Source organism: Pelodiscus sinensis, chromosome 5 (assembly GCF_052426305.1).
Source record: "Pelodiscus sinensis isolate ZL-2025 chromosome 5, ASM5242630v1, whole genome shotgun sequence".
Taxonomy (NCBI): Eukaryota; Metazoa; Chordata; order Testudines; family Trionychidae; genus Pelodiscus; species Pelodiscus sinensis.
This window is the reverse complement of record NC_143056.1, coordinates 48,566,044-48,590,901: the sequence shown is the minus strand read 5'-3', so window position 1 is coordinate 48,590,901 and position 24,858 is coordinate 48,566,044. Positions and strand designations below refer to the sequence as shown.

The 24,858-nt window shown below is 41.9% G+C and overlaps 1 protein-coding gene across 1 annotated transcript in view; it reads right to left on the bottom strand.

The window, feature by feature from the left end:
- Positions 1-18,599, bottom strand: part of SNX6 (sorting nexin 6) — a 45,246-nt gene extending 26,647 nt beyond the window's left edge. Inside the window, exons 1-5 of the mRNA XM_075926942.2 lie at positions 18,491-18,599; positions 18,347-18,394; positions 10,687-10,791; positions 9,959-10,069; positions 1,452-1,573 (exon numbers count right to left, since the gene is read on the bottom strand). Of these exons, the coding sequence (XP_075783057.1) occupies positions 1,452-1,573; positions 9,959-10,069; positions 10,687-10,791; positions 18,347-18,394; positions 18,491-18,496 (392 nt within the window). The 5' untranslated portion in view covers positions 18,497-18,599. The remainder of the gene's footprint in view (positions 1-1,451; positions 1,574-9,958; positions 10,070-10,686; positions 10,792-18,346; positions 18,395-18,490) is intronic.
- Between the last annotated feature and the right edge of the window lie 6,259 nt (positions 18,600-24,858).

Below are 24,858 nucleotides of genomic sequence, written 5' to 3'. Positions count from 1 at the left end.
TTTATAGTGTAAACGAGATTATTAATACAAGCTTTCTACAGTTCATTTTATTTTGTAAATTCAATTAACTGACATGTTTGGTAAATTGCATTGATTGTACAGTGATAAGGAAGAAAGGGGCTTCTTTTATTCCCCCTCAAGTTTACAATGAAATGGCTTAAATAATTGACACACTTGCTTCCACTACGTGCAAGGAGGGATCATAAGATTTACATACCAGCAAATCAGCAGGATCAGTGTTGGGAGATGTTTGATCTCTGTGAGAGCAGTAGTCATTCAGTGAAGACAAAAAAGAAGGATGCAGAGGATGGAGGTGGCAGTAGAAGAAACCCCAAGGTTTCTGTGTTATCCAACCCCTAACCAGACCACAAAAGAATCATGATCAGGGCCGCTGGAAAATCACAGATTCTTCAGTATTTATTGTGCTCTGCTAATTTCCAGTTTTCTGCTGTATTAAGTGTAAGTGTATATTTCCTCTGCTGTCAAGCCATCTCTTGCACATCATTTTAATAAAGTACTTTTAACACAGTAGCTCATAGCAGCTGGATGCTGGGAAGAAGTGCTAATTATTTTCTTGCCAGTTCAGTGCTTTTGAGAGAAATAATCTAGTAGCAGTGTAAATATACACATGAAAACTGAAATCAGGAAAGGAGGAAAAAGAGCAAAGAGGTCCATGGATGAGATAAAAGAAAGGGGATGCAGTAAGGAAAAATACTTTCTTTCCTATATAACTCAACACAAAATACTAAATCTTACAACAAATTCTCCTATTAAAATCAACTGTATAACCAGGAATAAAAATCACTCTTTCCGAGAAACTCTCCTACTGTACATTTGTATATTCACCATAAAGTGTCAGGTAGCTACCAAATTTCAAGTTCTACAGAACAGAAGTTTAATAATTGCAAATTAACATCTAACTGTTGTGGTGGTACAAGTGCCTGTTAATTCACACAGAGCTCTTCTAGCCTGTGTGTGTACACACTAACTAAGGATAGAAAGTCAAATTTGCATTTTAGTTATTACTAGGGCACATGCAAAAAAGCAGCTGGTGAAACAAAAGGTTTATACAAATACATAGCAAGAACAGAAGAACAGGTTATCATCGAAGCTGCCTTCATATGTGATCTGTAAAGGAAAATGTTAGCAAAGATCAGAAACTGTAAAGGTGAGGTATTTTTGAAGGATTCTTTGTAAAAACAAAAAAAGCTAACCATTTGAGTGGGTATTCATATTATCCCCTTTATAAAATTCTCATAATTCTGGGCAACAATTTCTACAATTTTCCTGATGGCTCTGATCATGATAATTGAGAACACTGGTTATGTGGGAACTGTGGATACTCAAACCTAAATCTTCCCGAAGAGATTACTGTTGTGAAATGATTAGAAGTATGGAATAGCAGAGGCAATTAAAACATACACACAAAGCACTGTATAAAATATACATACGCTTCTAGTTCTTGTTTCATCTTGGTGAACTCTTCCTTAGTCATCGATCCTTCTCCTTCTCCAAGTTTCTGTAGCTTTTCCCTTGAAGCATCAAAATCTGGCCGGGGTGGTGCAGGAGGAATCTGTGAAATGAGTCAGAGTACTCTTAAATTCCTTACCTTCTTAAGTAAAATTAAAACCTAAGTGTACAACTACAGTTGTAGTGACAAAAGTCATCTTTTGTCAACAAAACAACGGCTGTGTACACACTGAAAGGCATCTTCTGCCAATGTAACTCTTCTGCTATGCCAACATAAGAAAACCATCTCCACAAGTCATACAGACCTTTTTGCTCAAAGCTAAAGCAATGCAGCATCAGTATAACCACTTCTTGATTATGTCACTTTAGCTGGCAAGGATGTGTTCCACAATGCCCATCATGATGGTTCTGTCAAGCAGTTTGAACTCTGCTGCCCTGAAGGTACACAGGTGTGAGTCCCTCCCCCATTTAAAGGGGCAAGAATTTTTTAAATGCCTTTTCCAGTTTGCTCAGAGTACACAGTTCACACAGCATCTTTTTCAACTGATCCTGCTGGCTTTACATAGCAAATGGTCTCCAGCCTGAAACACACCAGAAATGCGGGATCTTCTGAGTACATAAGGAGAGAAGGCAGCTGTGCAGGTACCGCTCAGCACCAGGTATAAAAATGTCAATACCTATAGGCAGCTTGCTAGTGGCAAGCAGGAGAAGGGTACAAAATGGACACACAACAGCATCATGCAAAAATCAAGGAGCTGAGGGAAACATACCAAAAGGCAAGGAGTCTAATCATTGATCTAATGTGATGCTGAAGACCAGCTGCTTCTATAAAGAACTGCATGCCTCCTGAGTAGTGACCCACCTCCAACAAGAGCCCCAGGGATACTACAGGAAGGCTGGAGGCAGCAGCCAGCTGACAACCAATTTTTTTTTTTTACATCCATGCACAGAATTCTGTTATGTGCACCAATATGGAGATGATGTGTGGCTGGGGTAGGGCAGAAGGTTGGGGTGGCGGTGAGGGCTCTGCAGTTGGACCAGGGAGTAAGTGTTTGGGGGTGTAGCTCAATCCAGGGCTGCAGAGGGATGTGAGTATTCCTCCCCAGCCCTCTCTCACTACAGCAGTACCTGGGCTAGGGAAGAGGCACTTCTCCCTGGCCAGAGTCCTGCATGCAACTTGCTCCCCATGCACCCCCTACCTCTCTGCTCTCCAGGCCCTTGGGGCTACATGCTTGCTTGGCCCTTAATAGCCTGCTGTGAGGCCACATAGCTTAGAGGGAACTTAGGATTGGACTTCAATGAGAAAGTTGTGGATGAAGAGTGGAGCTGGAGGACAATATGGAGCACACAGACGGATCGTCCAGTGATGAAGCAAATCAGGGCCTCTTTGCCACTCTAGAGGGGCCTAGCCAGTCCCAACACTCCATTTCTGCCACACAAGATGCATGAGCGGAACTCTGGTAAACACTCACTGTGTTTCAATACTGCATAGTGGGAGGAGATTGAGCTCATGTATCTTGTTATATAGTAGAGGATGGATAAGAAAGAAAAATTAACTGAGCCTGTCCCTTTACACAATGGGTCAAAGCTGAAGTTTTCCTGTGGGTATTGGGCATTCTTCTTCTGATGGTTCCATGGGAGACCTGCCTCTTCTACCTGCTATAGGAAACATTGCTGTGCAACCCATCAATTAATTTCTGCAGGGAACAGAGCAACACAGAGAAGTTGCTTACAGAGCTGGTCTAAAGCTACACACTTGTAGGATATGCACCCTTGGGAGTGATATCAGGTTGCAATACCCGAGACTGTGGGAAAAGGAACCAATAGTCAAAACAGGCTCCCTGTTTACAATAAGCCACTTGGCAAACCACTTTGTGTCCCTTCTGTGAAGCCTACCCAGAATATGGCAAATGAGCACCAGTTTAATTGTAAGTGTAAAGGAAAGGCAGCATTGTGAGATACAGGAGACATAAGAAAAAAAAAATTTGATTGGATGACCAACAGTAACCACACTTTTAGGGAAGTAAGTAACTCAGACTGCAATATGCAACAAAGTGCTGATTACCCCAAATGGAGCAGACGAAAGTTTTAAAAGGGCAGAATGAGACGACAAAAATCTTACGTCAACAATTGTCAGGTGAGTGGAGGAATACCGAAATAGGGTATATAAGGTTGGATGGAACAAACCAAGAGCGGACAGGTTGTGAATCCAAAAAAGCTAGGTCTGATCAACCAGTGCTTCCTCCCTAGCGCTGAATCTTGCTGCCGCACATAAGCTCCGAAAGGGAAACACCACCGGTCATAAGTTGCAACGAAAAATCCAAAAAAGGAGAGACATGAAGAAAAAAGTATCTCCTGAATCTAAGCAATGCTTCTATCTTTCTTAATGTGAGTATTATATATTTGATAACTCCACAAATTGTTTACAAGTAAATCTGGAGGGAATATCTGTAGGAGGAGTTATTATTTCTTGGTTTTTAACTATACTGTTTTTCTACTTTTTATTTGTATATTACACTGTCTTAAAAGAATCAAAGATAGTGAATTGATTTAAATGGAAAACTAATTATAAAGTAAATAGAAAAATAGAAATCTTTGATTGACCCTAAAAAGTATTCCTCTGTGGTTTCAAATCCGGTTAGCAAAACCTGGTTACCGGTTACCAAACCTGGTTACCGAAACCTTCTTGCCTATTCCTCCTTGCCCAGCTCTCCCCATCATGTGGGCTCAAAATTGAGACTTAACTGTTTGCTGGCTAACACAGATGACAGACGTGTGTAACTGTTGTGACTCATGGCTGGGAGCACTCACAATACTGACTCCGTTCATTTATTTCTTTGACTTCTACAGATGTGCCCTTGACAATTCACTTCTCCAAACCAAGGGAATGCCTCTGTTAAATAAGGCAGCAGCCCAGGAGATGTAAGGATATGTTTCACAAAGTGCTGCTGTCAGCAGATGCAGCTCATAGCAAAACAAGAGCACTGATGGAGACAATCAATAAAAGATTCAGGCTTAATGGGCAGAAAAGGGGACTGGGACAGGAGCAAATGCTGAAGGTCCCAACAGAGATGTTGAAATTCCTCATTAACCTTCAATCTGAGCACATCCATGTCTGACTCTCCCCAGAGCTCCAGTCCATGATCTCTCCAACTCCTCCACTTCATTCCTCATGTGTCCCCAGTCCCTCAGAGTATCCCAGTGTACTCCATGCCTACAGTCTTATTTTCCAACAAAAGCTGGAGTCCTAACTATGAGACTGTTCTTTATTTTCATGGCCCCTGTTTGATCAGAAGTTTGTGTTTTATCTCTTTATTAAGCTCAAGTATAAAATAAAATGAGTCTATTTGTGACAGACATATATCGTTCAGTGCCAATACTGAAACACAGTGGCCATACCTAGCATATTTGCTCTTTGCAATTAACAATCAGGAAATGAGCACTACAGGCAGCCAGTAAACATTGCCTAGCCAAATGAATCACAGATGCATTACTGGGAATCATTGTCAAAATGCTTCCTCCAAGCCTCCCTGATCCAATTAGCCTCCCACTGTAGCACTAATTGCCTTTGTATCTGGCTGCTCAAAATCAGCAGCCAGCTGCTCAACCTCAGCAGTCCAATCTAACAAAAATTTTCCCCCTTTATTTAACAAGTATTGTGCAGAGTACAGTAAGCCACAATGACCATCAGAATATTTTCCTCACTGATGTCTAACCAATCAAAAAGGCATTGTCAGTGACTAACTGGCCAAAGGCCTACAGAATGGTTATTTAGCATTGTTAAGCCTCTTGTTAAAGTGCTCCTTGTTGTTTATGTTTCTGGTGTAAGGTTTCACAAGCAGTAGAAGCCAAGGGTCAGGCATTAACTCTAAGAACCACCATGGGCATTTCCACAGCTCCCATTAGAATCTTTTAGTCAAAGAGAGCCAGCATGCAGCTTTCTATACAGTCCAGTGTTCCAAGAGATGCGTGCAACACGCACATTCCCTGACCACCTCAAATGTATGACAGTAACACAGCCATGGTGATTCACCAACACCTGCAAGACCATGGAGAAGTAGCCCTTTTGGTTGATAAACTCCACCACAAGTTGGCTGCAAGCCAGAATTGGGATATGCATTCCATTCATTGCTCTGTTGCAGCAAGGGAATCTCAATTGAATTTTGAAGCAATATTTCCTGCACTTTGCCAGGAGGCACAGTGCTTCATAGCTGGTGGTAGTTACTGGCCCTGCACACTTGCATCACCAAAATCCTCAGGGATACTTGAGGTCCAGCCTAATTCATAACAGAGATGTAGCCGTGTTAGTCTGGTCTTGCTGAAACAAAAGTCAGGACTATGCAGCACTTTAAAGACTAACAAGATGGTTTATTAGGTGATGAGCTTTCGTGGGCCAATTTGATCCGAGGAAGTGGGTCTGGCCCACGAAAGCTCATCACCTAATAAACCATCTTGTTAGTCTTTAAAGTGCTGCATAGTCCTGTCTTTTGTTTCAGCCTAATTCGTGAGTGACCAATAGCAATCTAATGTTGCCAGCTCTCACATAGCAATCACCATTCACTTTTCCGCATTAAGAGCAACTCTCACTCTGGTGCCAGTGCTGGGATGAGCTCTGCACACAGTTCCAGGTAGGTGGCTTTCTGCATCTAGAAGTTCTGAGATCACTGCTCATCATCCCATACATGTATCATGATGGAATCTCACCACTCAGTACTTGTTTCCTAAGCCCAGTACCAACAGTCCATCATGGCAAGCTGCTCTGTGAATGCCAGCAACAATCCTGAGTTATTCGTTTCCAAGGCAGACAGCAGGGCAAGGACCACCAATTCACTCTGTTCACAGCTCATGAAATACTGCAGGACTAGCCACGTTGTGTTCATAATGGTCAGAAGCTCAGGATCCATGCTGTCAGGCAAAGAGTGCTGGTGCACAGCTTAGAAAGGCAATTGAAAAACAGCACAAAGTCAAGAGAAGACTATGGAATGGAAGAATTACACGACAGGTCAGCAAGCACATACCTGTGATTCACTAATCTATTTCCAGAGCTCCATGCTGTAGAGGGTGACAAGGTGCATGGGATAGCTACCCATGAAAAAGCTCTTGCTCTGTCAATGCAAGAGCAACAACTGCAGACATACTCAAGCCAACACAAACACTATATGGACATGCTCAGCTGATGTTATTAAAGTGACTTAGGATCAATCGACTTAACTCTATAGTTGAGGCATGGCATAAGTTGCTTAAAACTTTAGACCTGAAGTGCTGTTTTCTTCCCTGCTCCCCATTAACACCTTTATGGCAAAAATCACTTAATGATCAATTTATGGAGCATGCTGCATCAACAACACATTTTCAGATCATGGATTCCCTTTCATATTACTAAAATGTTATTTTCTGGTTCAGTAACCCACCTACAACACATCTTATGAAAATTAAACACCATTTCTGATTCATTGAATTAACTTGAGTTAAGTTTTATTTAAAAGAAGCCTCAGAATAATTAATTACATTGCCAAGTTACTTTCAAAACTTGTTTTAATATCTCCACTCAATTTCTGAAAAGCATGATACTGGAATCAGTTTTCAACTATTCAGTGAACATCATGTGACTATTGCTAGGCTGCTGGCATTAAAAAACATTTGCTGGAAAAAAGATAGGAACTTCACATTCAGTAAATAAAGATACAGTAGGTAAAATTTGAGTTATAATATGGGTGCACTAAAAGTTAAAACAATTAACCTGGTAGTTCAAATAAAGCGTTCTTACCAGTATGGGGGAGGGAGGCACACCAGCTAAGGGGGAGTCACGTGACTTCTTCACATGATTCTGCCCTGCCCCCAGCTCAGGACCCCTGGCTCTTTACCTCCCCATCCCACATTACCTGGGGAGATGGGAGGCTGGGAGTGTTATGGCAGCCAGAGGAACTGCTGGCAGTTCTGCTTCTTTCCTCACCAGCACGGGCAGTAGGAAAAGGAACATAAACACTAGTAACTCCTCAGAGTCCTGTTGCACTCCCTATATCACCTCCCAACCCCCAACCCTGTACACAGAGATGCAGCAGCCAGCGGAAGGACTAGGGATGGGTGGCAGGGAATAGTAGGAAAAACTCCCTATCAGCTAAAAGTAACTTGCCAGTATGTGTACCGGTCTGTACAGCTCCCCTGAACCACTGCCTATACTGTCCCTGAATTAATAAGGCTACATGCACACTACAAGCACTAGAGTAGCACAACTGCAGCTATGTCACTGTAGTATAGATCCTTACCACAGAAACAGAAGGGGATTTTCCGTCACTGTAGTAAATCCACCCCCTTGAGAGGCAGTAGGTAGAGCAACAAAAGAATTCTTTCAGCTACCAGGGCTTAGTTTAGGTCCGTTTAACAACATTTCTCAGGGATATGAGTTTTTCAACTACAATGATCTAGGTTTTAGGTGTTTACCAGAGAGAAAAATTATATTCAAGTCAACATGACTTCTCATTTCACATTAAGTCCTTATCACACACAGAAAAATTTCAACGTTAGCAAACCAAGTGGTTTCTTTTACACGTCCTATAAGTCAGCTGACTGAGGTCTTATCTGCACTGAAAATGAATATCTGCATAGCTAAGTCTCTAATGAAAAATCCACACGCTAGTAGACTAACAAGGCCAACTGAAGTCCCAGAGTAGACTGTGCTAATTCTTCCAGTGACCTACCTACCACCTCTTAGGCCTTATCTCCACCAACAAGTTGAGTCAACAAAACTTACGTCAACACCCAAAATTCAACAGAGGGTGTTCACGCTTGCTCCCTCTAATAGATCACTTCCACTCTAGGGGTACCACTGTGAACAGAGAGAGCAATACGCTGCCACTGCGTGTATCCCACAGTGTAGAATGGTGGGAAAGCACAGCTGATTCCTGGGCATCTTGGGATTCCCTCCAAGATCTCCCACAGTCTCCTTAGCTGCTGGGAGTGGAATCATGAGTAGCTTGAGCTGCGGAATGTCAAAGCAGCGCAGCAGTTTGCCCCCACTCTCCTGCAGCAGCAGCATACTTCTGCTGTGTTCCTAATACAAGGCAGAAACAGAAGCATTCCAATGATTTGCTCCCCAAACAAGAGCAGCACACTCAGTTGTCAGATACTTCCCACACCATTCAAAGGAAAGGAGGGCATGCCTGCGGGGCAGTAGAGATCAACAGCATACAGAGGCCTCTTGTCAACAGAAAAACCAGTAGTGTCTAGGGATATTAAATTTTGATTAACTGGCTAATCGAATAGTTGATGCAATTTGCATCAACTATTTGATAAGGGCGCCTCCACCTTTGAAGTGTAGCAACAGCCTTCAGAGGAAGAAGTGCTGCAGGGAGTATGGGGCCAGTGGGGGAGTTGCCAGCTGACCCTGAGCTCTATGTGGCGTTGCCGCTTTGAAACGCCACATGCAGCCCGAAGGCAGTTTTTGGCAATAAAACCGGCTAGTATATGCAATATCTTAGAGACATAGATAAACTATAGTAACAGGAGAACCCTCTAGTCACTGTGCTGAGTATCTACAATTAAGCACTGATGATGCCTTTTTTTTTTTAAGTTTAGATGTAACATAGGATAACAGGTTCCTTTTACTCACAATTCAGCTTTTCCTTTTCAGGATTAAAAAGTAGAACCATCAGATTTGTGATCATGTAAAATGATTTATTAGGATGAACGTGGATAAAAGTAATGAACACAAGATTTAAAAAATTTTTGAAGGCTTTTAAAAAAAACTTCAAACAAACATGTAAAAGTATCAAAAAGTTAAATGTCAAATACTTCCATTTTAAAACAATTTGTTGATGATTAACACTAGCTGTGTTCAATTTTTTTCATTGTGTATGTCTCCGAAGCAGTTACATTTGCTAAAAGCCTGAAATAAGTCCAAATGGAAGGGAGGGAGGGGGAAGTCCTCTAAATTACAGATTGTTTATATCCTACTTTAAACCATATGAATTAATTCAGAGAAAATAGTAAAGAGTGAAAATTGATTCTGCTGCTCCTAGAGAAATAATTAGTAATGGAAAAAAATTCCAAGAGCACTGATGACTTTACAGCTTAATATTGAACTCTTTATTGCCATTCCAGCTACAAAGGAAACAAAACAACTTAAACAATATTTTAAATATGAAACAGGTACATCAAGTTTCACAGTTCACTAGTTTAAATTAAACATAGAAGATTAAACAATACAGGTGTAACATTAAGCCACTCAAAATTCCTGAAGGAAAGAGGAGACTGGCACAATATAATAAAACACGTTATAACAAAAATTACTCTGGCTCACCTAAGAATTTTGTTTCAACATCTGACTTTGTAACATTGCCTAACGCTATGTAGTGAAGCTTCAGGCCCTGATTTTGAGAGAGGAGAGCATCTACAGTTGCTGTTAGCTTTAAATGGTATAGGTGCTCAGTACATGTGATAATCAAGTTCTCAGTCTACAGTTTATATAAAAGATGTTTATAATACTTACAATGTAGCCTGCATAGTCTTCATTTTCGACGAAAGAATCATGAAGCCAAATAAACTCCTCATGTTGCCGAACAACAGAAAATTCACTTTGTTTAAAATTTGGTAAAGAACTCTGCAAAGAAGGGGTGTTATTCAGATTTAAGAATTCAGATGTTTACATTACTGTATCAGATTCTATACTCTCAAAATTCTATAATCTCAATGCTGAAAAGTAGTTTACAACTAAAAAGACAATAAAACAACCTTAAACTAAGCTGGATCCAGAACAGTTCATTTTCCAAATACTTTATAAAAAAAAAAGGAAGAGTTTTCTAGAACTAATTATGAAGACAGTCCTAAAACTATCAAATCAAGCTATACATTATTTAGAAAATTGAAATGTAAACCTGATCATCTTACTATTCTGAAGTACATTGTTGACGTCTGAAGTGAACAACAGAGAAAACAATACACAATGGGCTTAAGAATACAAGCGTGTGTAAAAAGGCTCTAACAGTCAGACTGGCAAGAATCACAAGGCAGAATACAGTAATCTATAAGTAATCTCAGGAAAATTTTCTTAAATATGTAAATTATGGTTTTACCTTTTAAAATCAAATTTTACATACACAACTTGAATATTCTTTGATGATTACTTTAAGCTAATAGTGTACATTGAATGATAAATTATTACTCATTTTAGTAAATGTATTATACTTAAGCCTCATCCAGATACAAGGCTGGGTTTACCTTTGTATGAACAGTGAATTTCACTTTATCCCTCTCACTAAGAGCGTCTGAAATATCCACTTGCAAGGCAGCATCAGTCTGAAGATCTACATTTATTGCTTTAAGCTAAACAAAGAACATCAGATTAGTCTTAATAAAAATTAACAAAAATGTAACAAAAAACATTTTATTTCTCATTCATCAAGAGCTAATGCTGCACTGATGGGCACCCTCATAACACAGCAGATGGAAAGAAGAAAACTTACAAAACATAAAAAATACACCCTGTGGAAAAAAAAAAAATTCCAACCTACATATCTTTCAGTGCACAACCATACATGGCTATTTAAATTTACTATGTTTCCTTGTCTGTGCACTATCATGAGTACTCACATTTCTCAGTACAGGCAGTGCCCAGGTTACATGGATCCAACTTACATCGGATCCCTACTTACAAACGGGCTGAGGCAACCCCGCACTAGCTGCTTCCCCCCAGCAGACCAGGGAGACGCGGAGCAGCTTTTCTCAGCAGACACCTCAGCTTGAGAATAAAGGACTAAGGGAAGTGAGGTGTGGGAGAATAAAACTGAGCTCTGGAGAAATGTTTGGCTAGAGTTTCCCCTACAATATGTACCAGTTCCGACTTGCATAGAAATTCAACTTAAGAACAAACCTACAGTCCCTATCTTGTATGTAACCCGGGGACTGCCTGTATATTATGTTTGTTAAACCACTCACAATTCAGAAGAGCAAAATATTGTAAATTTTAAAGATTAATTCTAAATAGAAAGATTTTTCTTCAAATTGTTTACATTTTATTATTTGCGAACACACAACTCTAAAGAGCATGTAATATGAATGGATAATTTTAAATGTGCCCTCAGAAGGGAGTTGGTGACATATCTTCTTTATGGTATACAAGACCTGATTTTTAAAAAGTCTTCAATATTTTTGTATTGGAAACTCTCATCTTGACTACTCTAGCGATGATGGATGGCCAGAGATGTGCTAGGATTATCACAAATATGCTCTCATTAACTGACAAGATAATAATTTTATTCAAACTACACTGAAACTCTTTTTGTTTCTGACTTCTATTTTAACCACACACACCCAGGCCCTTAATGATGGCTGAGAAAGCTAAGAAAAATTACTTGATCAAGCAAAACAGGCACAAACTCAGTTTTATTTCTACTGTAGAACATGTAGAGTGGCTCTAATTGAGATTTCAGTAAGTCAGCCCGAAAATTATCAGAAACTCCCAAGAGGAAATGGAACTAAAGACAAAATTCACAGCCACGGCAGAAGCTTTAGATCAGATGGTTCACTTGTGCTCAGGAAAAATTAAAGCCAGAACTGAATGGGGATTTCAGCATTTGAGGATTTGAGTCCTGTGGCTAACACTAAGGAAAATGTGTGTAGTTAAGTAACTGTTGAACATGTCATTTGTTACAGATGGGGTGGCAGTCAGCTTCTCGGGACCCAGGGTGTGCGGGGAGCAGGCTTGGGAGCTTGCCTGTAATGGTGAACATTAACCTATGAGCCCAGGCTCATCAGTTACCCATTTACATGGTTACATTTTCCCATCCCTAGCTAACAGCACTCAATTCTCCCCCTCCCCTCCCAAAAAAAATCTCAGTGGGTGCCAAAAAAAAAGAACAACAAAAAAATTGGGCTCTAAAATAAGGGGGTGAACAATGATGGCTGCCTTTCCTCTAGATTGCATATCCCTCCCTCACCCACAATGGCAGAATTCTGGCAAAAAATTCTTCCAGGAATACCTCCTGAGATGGGGAACAGCAGTAAAATAAAAAGAGGTAAGAAGACAAAGGAGAAGGATCTACATGCTATAATACCAGGACAGTCCAAGTTGCACACTGATTTATCTTGGAAAACCCAAACTTCCAGGTTACAAACAGTGGATTGGGCCCACGAAAGCTCACGATACCATCTACATGTTTTGTTAGTCTTTAAGGTGCTACTAGACTATTTGTTGTTTTTTAAGTTTTTCTTGTTACTGACTAACTCGGCTACACCTCTGAAATCTTCCATTAGTGTGAAGCTGAAAGCCCAATCCCACTGAAGAGAAAATGAAGGGAACTATGAGAGTGGACAGTCTAGAGTTATATCCCTAATTCACTCTGTACACCAGATCATTCATGGAATAAAGTCATTTGATTAAAAAAAAAAGACCACACACACCCTCTCCTCTAGTCCTGTTTTGCAGGACATGTATGAAATATGCTAGCATATCTGGAGGAGTAGGGCATTAGCGTCCTTTTCTCGCAGGTATCATGAAACTCATACAAATTAAAAAGCTTTATACATAAGCAACGCTAATATCTATTTAGAAATAAATCTCACCTTGTGCAACTTTGCAAAGCACAGGAGGCTTGATTAAATAGTATTTAATACTACAGTATATTCACATGGAGATTTGAATCAGAATTCATTCAACAAATTACAGTAAAGGTGAAAGGTCAAGAGTTCAGTTTCTGTTCCTTGCAATAACTAAGGAACAAACATTTTAAAAGTATGAAAGTTATTTTTAAACCTTCTAGTGCATTATTGTCCAATTACACCATCAATATTTTTTAGTTATTTGCCATTTTAAATAAGGGATACTCATTTTTGGCTATGGAACAACTGGCTATTTGTTTCTGAACTGGTTGAACCTCTCTAGTCTGGCACCCTCAGGACCTGACGAGTGCCAAACCAGAGAATTTGCTGAAACACAGGAGGTCAATGTTGTCTAGCAACATTACAGATGCTTCCATTGCATACTGGGCTCTTAGAAAACATTTAGGGGTGAATTAGAGCTAAATAACAGCACAAAACACAAAGTCAGGACTGGTGGCTGTAAACAAACTTTATAAGACTGCAGGAAAGTTGGCCACAGCCATGATAAGTGATCATCCAGCAAACTAAAATCATGTCAGACCACGGATGTTGCTGGATCAGTGTGCCAACTAGAGAGGTTCACCCTGTAGTTTTTTCCTGAACTGTCAGGTTTCTTACCACACCTACAGAGCAGCTTTTTCAAAGAATGCCATTTGACTACCAGCCTTTAAAGTGAAGTCTAAATTTCAAAATGTGTATGGAAGTATAATGTTGTGTCATGCAAAAACAAGTGTATAATTTTCTAGGGTAGTTTCCTTAATAGCATTAATAGTAAATTTGAAGTATTGTGGGTAAGAGACACATTTGAGTTATTCAAATAATACTTCTGTAAACTGACTTTCATGGGTGACAGAATGAAGAAAAATCTATTTTATATAGTTTAATGCCAGAAGGGAACATTAAAATTATCTATTCTAAACTCATCTCTTGCACCTTATAGGGCATTAAATTTCACCCAAGATATTCATTTTTTTAGTCCAACTCTTTAGTCTCCTGAGAACTAAAATGCCTTAGTTCAGCTAAACTGTTTGTGTGCTATAGGCAGAGAACAAGCGACTGAGGCCTCTGCAAAGGCAAGGAATTGCTTAGGCAAGACATGTCCAGATGATCCTAGCAGGCAATCTACACCCCATACTTCCTATGACAAAAGGCAAAAAAAGCACCAATGTCCCTGCTAATCTGTACTAACTTGCATTGTTTTCTTTCAGATTCACACTGAAGAAAGTGCTTTAAGTAATGCTTCGAATATCAAGCTACAGGTTACACCTCCAAAAACCGTCTCTCTCTGGTCCCGCAACATCCATTGTCCATCAGAAACACAGATTCTCCTGGACCAGACAGCCCAGGGCCTAAGGAGTCGAGGGCCAACCTGGCTGCTAGACCGGCTGGGGGCAGCACAAGACCAGGGCCAGAGCCCTGCAGCAGCATGGGGCCATGCCGGAGTCCCCTGGCAGCACAGATCAGTGCTGGATTGGAACCCTGCAGCAGCCCCAGAGCCTCATGGCAGCCCCCAGGAGCTCAGGGCTGAGATTGGAGCCCCACTGCAGCGCGAGGCAGAGGCTGTGTCCGCCCTCAGGAGCACAGTGCCGGAGCTGGAGCGCGCAGCAGGAGTCAAAGCCTCTGCTGCCCAGAGAGCCCACAGCAGCTGGGCAAGCAGCCCAGCCCGGTTGGGAGGTGGGGGAGGACGAGGCAGGGTGCCTGCTGGAGCAGCTTGCCAGCAGCAGGCAATGGGCTTGGGAGCCGATGGCAGGAGACTTCCCTGGATCTGGCAAATTCCCGACAGTACCAGACTAAGGAGATCCAACTTGTTCTTTAATGTAGTGAGAAAACTATAAAAGTAATGTTAAATGTCACTTTCTGAACACAAGCTACTACTTTAAGGACAAAAGCAAAGAGCAAGTAAGAACACTCTGTTGCGATGGCTTTCTTAACAGATACAAATTTTACTTTCTCTATAAACCTTAGAGAGTTTACCAATATGTTAAATTATGCTTGCCTGGCAACAGGACTATTTTTATCTGCCAAGGTAAAGAAGTGTTCCCTAAATGGTATCAGAGACAATCAGAAATATGTAGGAACTTTGAGACACTGTGCAATCAAAATACATTTGGTATTCTGGTTACTGTCTCAAAAACAATGTTGTCATGCCATAATAGTGAAGAAACTGCCCTAAGCCATACATAACTACTTGAAAGAAAAAATTATCAAACAGATGACTTATTGATAAAGAGAGGAAGGAGAATGAAGAACCTGGGTTACACACTGCCGACTTTCAGAGATGATAAAAATCCAAACCAACAGGCTGTAAAGATGGGCATGCAGTTATGTTATGCCAAACAGCATGTAATGTTTCTATACTTCTATTCAGACTTTGTCACCTAGTATAATTTCTTGTAAAGCAACTAAAACAAAAAAATCACTTAGCTTTTACTTTGGGGTTGTTGGGGTTTTTTTGTATTCATAGAAGAAAAATAGAGGATCACAAACAAACAACAAACTCATCTGAAAATAAAAGTAATGACGCTTCGGGCACCTCAGAGAAAAGGAACCTAGCCTCAAAGAGATGGGGTCAGAAGCAGTGTTTTCTTTAAGCTGCGCTGAATTCTATTGAGGAAAGGATATGGAAATACCCAGCGAGTTACTCAGTTATCCTAATTTAAGGCCGGTATATCGTCTTTCACTACAGAGTATGGACATGACCTGTGCAAATACAGGAAGATGCCCAAAAAAAGACGCAGGGAAATACCAACTTACAAAGAGAGCACTTATTTTTACTAGTACCACAGAAAAGAGCTACTATTGTTTTAAGACTAATAGCTCAATTTGAGGCCAGACCTATACTGATATAACCATCACTGAGCAATATGAAAAATGCATACTTCCTGAGCAACACAGTTAGACTGTCCTAACCTGCAGTGTACATAGCACTACACTGATGGGAGAACTACCATAGCTACCACATCTCAGGGAGAAGCTCCCTCTACGTGTAGGTGTCTTCACTAAAACTACAACATTAAGACAAAAACAAGCCCTTAGGACAGGAGTGGGCAAATTCAGACCCATGGGCTGGATCTGGTCTGCAGGATTAGGTTCTAGGGGGCCCCCCACCTTTATGTTTACCTGTACCTCTGCAGGCACTAGAGAACAGCAACTCTCGTCGGCCACAAATCGCCTTTTGCGGCAAATGTGAGTGGCAGAAAGCCACAACATTTCCCACCACTAACCAGAGATGTGACCCTCCAAAACATGCAGACATGCAGGTAAACATAGCTACGGTGGCCTATCAGTGACTAACCCTGTGGGCTGCTATATTTTTATTGCCCAGCCATGCCTTAGGAACAGCATACCATTTCTCCTTTCATTTATGATGACATTATGAGCCACTATCAAAAGCCTGCAAACAGGCCTAATAGTTGATACTGGGGATTTAGATTCAGAATAAATGGGCAACAGAATACAGGATCTGAAAAAAAAAAAATCAACTAAAAAGTTAAGGGAAAGAATGATGATATGTTGCTCTGTAATGATTATTTAGCACTGGACGTGAAAGGAAAAGAGAGGCTCCTACTACCAAAAGCTGTATTAGTCAAGACCCTTGACTAACACATTAGTAAAGGGATTAAACAAGACAGTACTATGAACTGTGATTATTACAGAAGCCTATAGCATGAGAGAGAGAGAAGAAATACAGGATTTTTCAAACAAGATCAGTCTACTGATGTAGACAGACCCATTTCTACCTGCAATTATGGTCACTATCTAATATTTCAGGGAAGGACAACTTATGCATTAATTTTATTTAAATCCAACATACATAATGGAGAAATATCACATTCACTGTCTCATTTCGGCAGTGGCAGGCGCTATAAGTGCTCGCTAATCATTTATTCTATTTTTTCAATTCTTACAAAGGCCCTGCACTACATTTGCTCAAGAGTGTAATGCTGTTCGTAAGAATAATAGTGCTTCTGACCTCTTAACAACTGCATTTTATACTTCATGACCAAATCCAATTAAAATTTTAACACGTTACCTTCCTCTCTTTAAAATTCTGTCACGGTACCTAACTTTATGCCCGATGTGTCAAATACATGGTGTGTATGATGTATTTTTGTAGGCTACTTGGAATTTTCAGAATCACATCTTTCATTTTAAAACATTCCCAATCTTCATAGGGGTGTCTAGATTATCACTTGCTAGCTATCCTCAAACCTACACCCCCTCCCCAATCTAGCTGGTCAAGGTCAATTCCTCCTAAATGAGCAACAGCATTGTTGATGCACTTCATCTTGTTAAATTAGTACATTTTTCTAGGATAGAGAAGGTCCAAGGACAGAAGAGGAAGAGAAACAGAGGGCAGAAATAGATACAAGCCCAATTGTTAGAATATTTTCCAACTGATACTGAACATGAGGCACAGAACAGTAAATAATTAACAAAAATTCTGTTACTAAATGTCCTGGTTTCACACTATATTGTGACATTAACCTGCCACTATCATCAGTGGGAGATCTGCTGAAAAAAGATGATAATCTTAGTTTATTAACTAGGCCCTGGCCCCTAATTAAAGGTGGAATTCAGAGTGCTCTACTATACCTGTCATCACTGCTCAATACAATAGAAAATTTAAGAAACACACGTAAGGGAGAAGATAAGATATGAGTGGGAACTATATATATGCAAAACATGACTCTCTTACAATATAAATAAATCTGGATTAAATTACTTTTAAATAGCTTTAAAAAAAACAAGGATGGTGGGAAGAGAGGAACATAAATCACAGGCTAGAAGGTACTTGTTCAGCAGAGGTTTCTAGTTCCTGACAGAAGACGACCCCCACCTTCCACACACCATGATAACATTTAAACAACATCAAAATAAATCACTGTCCGCAATGACATGCAGACGACACCCGGACCGTTAAGAGGCCGGGAGCTACGGGCTAAGGGCGCACAACTGGCACTAAGATCAAGGTAAAACGCGCACAACAGCCCAAGAGAGAACCGCCACCGCCCGTACCCCCAGGCGGCCCGTACCCGCCACCGCCCGTACCAAGTGTGAAGGGCCCAGGAACCCGCAGATCAGAGACCCTCCCCCCCCCATATCCAGCCACAGGGGCCGGATCCTGCAAAGCGGAACCGCGCCCACCCCGCCAGGGCCCCTACGGACAGAGCCGACCCTCGCCCCGCCCGGGCAGGGCCCCTACGGACAGAGCCGGCCCTCGCCCCGGGGCCAGCAGGACAGGGCCCAGCCCCAGGTGCCCCGGGGCAGGTGCACTTACTCCTCTGTCCTCCTCCGAGAGGAAATCTGGGCCGTCGTCCGAGCCTTCCTGCTCCGGGGGAGACAAAGCGCACAGGTTAGTGACCCGGCCACACGCCCCTCCCGCCCGACTCCCAGCGGCGCCCGCAGCCGCTCAGACACCCACCATCATGGCTGCTCCCCGCGCGCGCTCCCTCCCTCCGCAGGCGCAGGCCCAGCCCGCCAGGCAGCGCGGAGCCCAGGGGACCGATGGGCGGAGCTAAAGTGGGAGACGGAGGAAGCTGCGCCGAGAGCCGGGGCGGGGCCTAGTGTTCGCCCGCCCTGCCCCAGAGCCGCGCTGTGCGGCGGGACAGGCTTGCAGCTTCCACGGGGCGCTGAGGGAGCGCCTGGGCCCGCGTGTCTGGGGCATGGCTGTCACACAGGATCTAGGCAGCACCGCGGCGAGGTTAAGCCTCCATCCATGGCCACATGCCAGAAAGGCGGCTCCCCGCAGGCTGCAGTGTTATTGCCTAGCCTATTAAAAATGTACCCTTAGCCAGCTTGTATCAGGCTAGCTTTACCGTTCAAGCATTGGGTCCTATAGGCTACAGCTACACTGGTATGATTTTCCAGAAATGCTTTTAACGGAAAAGTTTTCCGTTAAAAGCATTTTCGGAAAAGAGCGTCTAGATTGGCAGGACGCTTTTCTGCAAAAGCACTTTTTGCGGAAAAGCGTCCATGGCCAATCTAGACGCGCTTTTCCGCCAAAAAGCCCCGAGTGCCATTTTTGCGATCGGGGCTTTTTTGCGGAAAAGAAATCTCTGATGTCTACACTGGCCCTTTTGCGCAAAAGTCTTTCGGAAAAATACTTTTGCCCGAATGGGAGCAGCATAGTATTTCCTTAAAAAGCACTGATTTCTTACAGTAGGAAGTCAGTGCTTTTGCGGAAATTCAAGCGGCCAGTGTAGACAGCTGGCAAGTTTTTCTGGAAAAGCTGCTGATTTTCCGGGAAAAACTGGCCAGTCTAGACACAGCCATATATTATACCTGTCTCTGTGGGGCGGAAGAGCCTGTCATTAAATAGTGGTTCCCCATATTGACTGGCGGCAAATTACATCTTCACCTTTGTTAAAGTGAATAAATGAAGTGCCTTAATGTACGTTTTCTAATCCTTTCCTCATCCTTGTGTCTCTTCAATTTAGCTACATCCTTCTTAAATTCTGGGCAGTACAACTGAACAGAAGCAACAAGGAGTCCTGTGGCACCTTATAGACTAACAGATGATCTGTTAGTCTATAACAGGGGTCTCCAAACTTTTCAGCCCGAGGGCCGCATTAACTATCAAACAGCAGTTCGGGGGCTGACTACACACTTGAGGTCCAAATAAAAAACAATCAAAACATGGATGTTGTTTTTAATTATTTATTTAATATTATTTTATTCAGTTATTATTTAATAACACATTGATACACTACACATGAACACCTGTATTAGTGTGAATGGTGAAATTGTTTCCTGGATGCCAAAATAGCAGACATTTCTGGCTTTAGATTTGTTGTCCCTAACATCAACAGTGACCTGAGATTATCATCGGACAAGTTTGTTCTCAAATTGTTCTTCACGTATTTCATTCTTGAAAATGTTTGTTCACACAGGTATGTTGTTCCAAAGATTGAAAGGTACCTTGATGCAAAAGTTTTGACATTAGGAAAGTATTCCTTGGGCAAAAACTGGTAAAAACCCACCAGTCCTATTTTGAACTTGTCCCTAAGGAGGTCATTTGCTTGCAACTCAATGACTTCCAGCTGCAGTTCATCTGGGCAACTGGCCACATCTGCTTCAAATGGGTTTTGAAACAATCTCCGTAATTTTTTTTCCGTAGACAAAAAGATCTCCACGGGCTGGATGAGAGGGCCTCGCGGGCCGCATCCGGCCAGCGGGCCGTAGTTTGGAGACCCCTGGTCTATAAGGTGCCACAGGACTCCTTGTTGCTTTTGCAGATCCAGACTAACACGGCTACCCCTCTGACAACTGAACAGAGTATTTCATCAGTACCAAATATAGCTGAAAACTAAAGTTTCTAGTGTTATTGTTTTATACATCCCAGGACTGATCACATTAGCTGTTTATCTTGACAGGTACCAGATGCTGCAGGACACAGACAACTTCTCCTCTGACTCTGAGGTGTATTCCGAGTCTGACCAGAGAGGAGCAGAACTCAATGATACCACCAGGGCAACAATGGGCTTGGTGGGCTTGCTGTGGTGTCAGATGGGATATGGTGCCATCTGTGCCAGTGCAGGGGCTATTATTGTCACTGCCAGTCAAACTGTGGATGTTGCCAAGGACAATACTATGGGTGGAACCACAGACAGTGCAGCAGGTGCTACCATGGGTAGTGCAGCGGGTGGTGCCAAAGTCGGTGCGAAGCAGCAGCCTAGAATGCCAACTGCAGCTGGCTCAAGACCTGGGAGTGAGCGACCAGAGTCTGTGCTGTCGTGACTATTAAGTCCCTCATAGCGTGAAAGTGTTCCGTGTGGAGAGATGGTTCAAGTCCTCTTCCAACGCCTCATGCACAGGGGAGTCCACAGAAGCTGTACTAGAAGGTCCTACCCTCGAGACTGGAGTCAATGTTGCCAGGATGGATGCACCAGCCTTTTGATGTCCCAATATGGGAGTGTCACTCTGGGGTCTCACCTGGACTTCTTGGCCAGGGAGCAGTCCCAGGTTGTCTTCTTTTTCTTGTTCTGCATCCAAGATTGTGAATGTTGCCACACTGATGAGCCTGTCTTCTGCATCACAAAGCAGTGTTGACACTCTGTTGTCCATCTTTCCTCAGCATTGAGGTATCCTACACTATTGCCTGTGTGCTGTGCATCACTGATGCTGGCACCAACTCCTGGGGCTGCGGCTGGAGGAGACTTTGTGAGCAGTTCTCCCTTTTCATTATGGGCTTAAAGCCCCTGCAGATACTGCACTTGTCTTGCAAATGGGCTAGCCTTTTCTCAAACATTATAGACATGCACATCCCCTCTGGCCATGTGCTCACAATCAAAGCAGTGAGAATGGATAATAAATACCCATCTTTCTCCAGTGCTTTGAGATCTACAGATAAAAGTATTATATTAATGGATATTATATTATTCTTGAGTTGAGAAGATTATCTGCTTCAGTGTCACTACTCTCTACCAATGGTTTCCCTCAAGTTAGAGTAAACAAAAAAGTCATTATTACACTCTAATTGACATTAGACAGGTATTTCTGTTTGCTTTGCCCCTATTCCTCTCTGAGGCACATAAGGTGCTTTATTAGGCAGGGATAGTGGAAGGACTTATGAGGAACTGTTCTGGGGTGTATAAGAAACTTATCCTGGCTCAGAGGCATTGCCAGGAGAATTCAAGAGGGTGGCTCCTTTGAGAAATGGAGCTCAAGGAGTTCCAGATGGTTGACAGCTGCACCAGATGTAGCTCTTGAGGTGGAATTGGCATGCTGCATTTGACCCCAAAGCCCAGAAGTACAGATGTCACAGGAATGCTGCCCACCAATGCATGGAGAGGAACCCTGAGACAGTTTGATAAGTAGGACGAGGAAACTGGGGATAGTAGATAAAAAGGGTGTAAGACATGCCTTGCCTCAAAATAGAGTGTGAAAAGATTAAGTCCCCAAGTTACCCCTGCTACAAAGACCAGTGGGATTGGGGACCACCCCTGACCAGGAAGAGTGACTTTTGAGGGTAGAGGATAGCTAAATCATGTAATGGGATTCTGCATGAATGAGTGGGGGAGGGGAGGGTTGCAGAAGGGATGGAGAAAAAAGGAAACAAACATCTCTTATAAAGAATGGAGAGAGCAGGTCAAGAAAAAGAAGGGCACAGGGAAGGAGAACGGTTGCTTTTGGGAAAAGGGTGGAGAGCTGTGTAGAGTGCTGAGAGCCAGAAGGTGACCTCTGATCACTTAAACTTTAACTAGTTCCACAATAAGAAGCCTGATGGAGGAGTGGAGTATTGAATTACCTTATAGTCCCCACTCATCTGATTAAGGAGCAAGTTATCCCTTTAGCTGAGAGGGCAGTTAAAAAGTGCTAAAAGGCCATGAAAGGGGAAAAGGGCTGGTAGAACCAAGAGGAAATAAGAGCTCATGGAAGTGAGATCTCTCACTCTCCCTTTCTGCCTTTCCTGAGAAATGGCTGTCCCATGGGATCTTGATGCTTGCTTGGGGGAGGAGGTATAATAGAATCTCAGAATGATGAACACCAGAGTTGTCTGTAACTTTGAGATTCTACTATAATATAAATAATTACAGAGGTGTCTAACCAGAAAGCACATCAGGCTCTTTGTGTGGGATCTCAGGGTAGATATGGAGTGTGCTCTGTTAGTATGACTAATATAATAATACTACCCAAGTTTCAGCATTGTAATGTAAATTATTTGGAAACATTTCCCTGCAGTGACCCTCAGTGTCAGTAGATGGCACTATTGATATAATTTTAATAGCTGCTGGCCTCACCCCTGGGGAATACTGAATAGTCATATAACTGTTAAGAGTTCATGCAGTTACAGGACTATTCAATTACAAGCTATCTAACATCCCTATCAGATACTCAAATGACAGGCAAATCCCTGTCATCTGGAGCAATTTTCCTGTATTTCACCTCACTGGCTCTCCATTTCATGTCATATTAAAATATTTTCCTCCCTTTCCCCACTCTCTCTCAATTGCTGACTTCTGCTATATTTATAACTATATATAGTTATAAATGCCATACCAGCAACTGCTGTACTGTGTTGTTTAGTGCTATGGTATTAAATTAAATACAAGAAGAAAGGTGAGTTTCTAATAAGTAATATTCACCATTCATTTTCGGTGACAAAATAGATGTTTAGTGCTTTGTTCCCAAGAGGTGAAAGGGACAGAGAAGCACAACAAGCCCATTATCTTATTACAAGACCCAAAAGGCTATTTGCCAGTCAAAGGTATGCTATATTGCCTGACCAGTTTATAGCAGAAAAATGGTTCCATGCTGAAGAATTTGCAAGCTCTGAAGAGAAGGGATTGTCTATTATTATTAGTCTCTTGAAGTATTTTTGAAGAAGCATATCTTCTCCTGAAATAAATACAGTTTAATAGTTTCTGAAAAATCTGTAGATTTTGGCTTTAGATCTTTGAATCTTCAGTTGCTGCACCTGAAAGAATGACTGAAAAGTAGTCTTCCCTCGTTAGCAATTGTCTTTCCGTGCATTTATGGTGTTGCTCCTAATAAAAAAATAGTTCCAGATTTAAATTTGTCTGCTTGTGTATCTAGATACTGCTTGTCCCAGACACTACCTCTTTTAGACCATCCTTGCATACTTCCCATTCACTCTATATTGCTGATGTTAGTCGCAACATCCATTCGTAGCAAGAGTATAGCTTGAGTTGGCCTGTCATTACTAGCCAATGAGTTTATATGGGCCACTCAATTTATAGGTGCTAATAACTCTTCCCAGGAGAGCACCCTTTTTGAGGATAAATGTGTAGCCTATATGTGAGCAGATGTAGAGATTAAATACTATAGATTATAGATGGATGGCAGATATTCAGATCCATACTTCTCCTTGTGCAGGTAATGCTTCCCCATTGGCTCCTCATTCACTGTGCACTGTGCTTCCTCTATCTCTGAAGCCTAATGGCAGGCAGGAGAACCCATTTGTTGGTCAGAAGGCCCAGAGTGGCTAGACAACAGGAAAGTGGCCAGTCCATTCATAAACCTATCACACAATACCTATTGTCCTTTAGCTTCCTAGACTGGCATGTATTTCCTGCTTGCTCTGTATTCTTAAGACTGTCTGATCAGGTGTGTCTCACCTGAACAACCACAGATTGCACTGCCCTTTTCTGTTCTATGTTTTACTAAGAGGGTAGAAAAAAGGGCCGGGTATGAAGTGCTCCCACATCCAGCAATAAAGCAATATACTTAAATGAATCAAACAGTACCACAGAATGTCTATTGGTAGTGATTCCATGCTTTAATAAGAATATAGCACTAGGGCTATATTACCAATCACCTGACCAGGATGATGACCGAGACTACTCATGGAGATTAGAGAGGCTATTAAAATAAACTCAGTGATAATGGGGAATTTCAGCTATCCTAATATTGACTAGGTACATGTCACCTCGGGACAGGATGCAGTTTCTTGATACTTTAAATGACTGCTTCTTGGAGTAGTTGGTCCAAAAGGTGACTGTAGTTGTACCTCCCAGTAATAGTGACCATAATACAATTACATTTAGAATCCCTATCACAGGAAAAACACCACAGCACCCCAACGCTGTAGCATTTAATTTCAGAAAGGGGAACTAAAATGAAGAGATTAGTTAATCAAATTAAAAGGTACAGTGCCAAAAGTGTAATCCCTGCAAGCTGCTTGGAAACATTTTAAGATACTATAAAAGATGTTCAACTTAAATGTGTACCCCAAATTAAAAAACAAACAAAGAGAAGCAAAAAAGTGCCACAGTGGCTAAACAGCGAAGTAAAAGAAGCAGTGAAAGGGAAAAAGGCATGGTTTAGAAA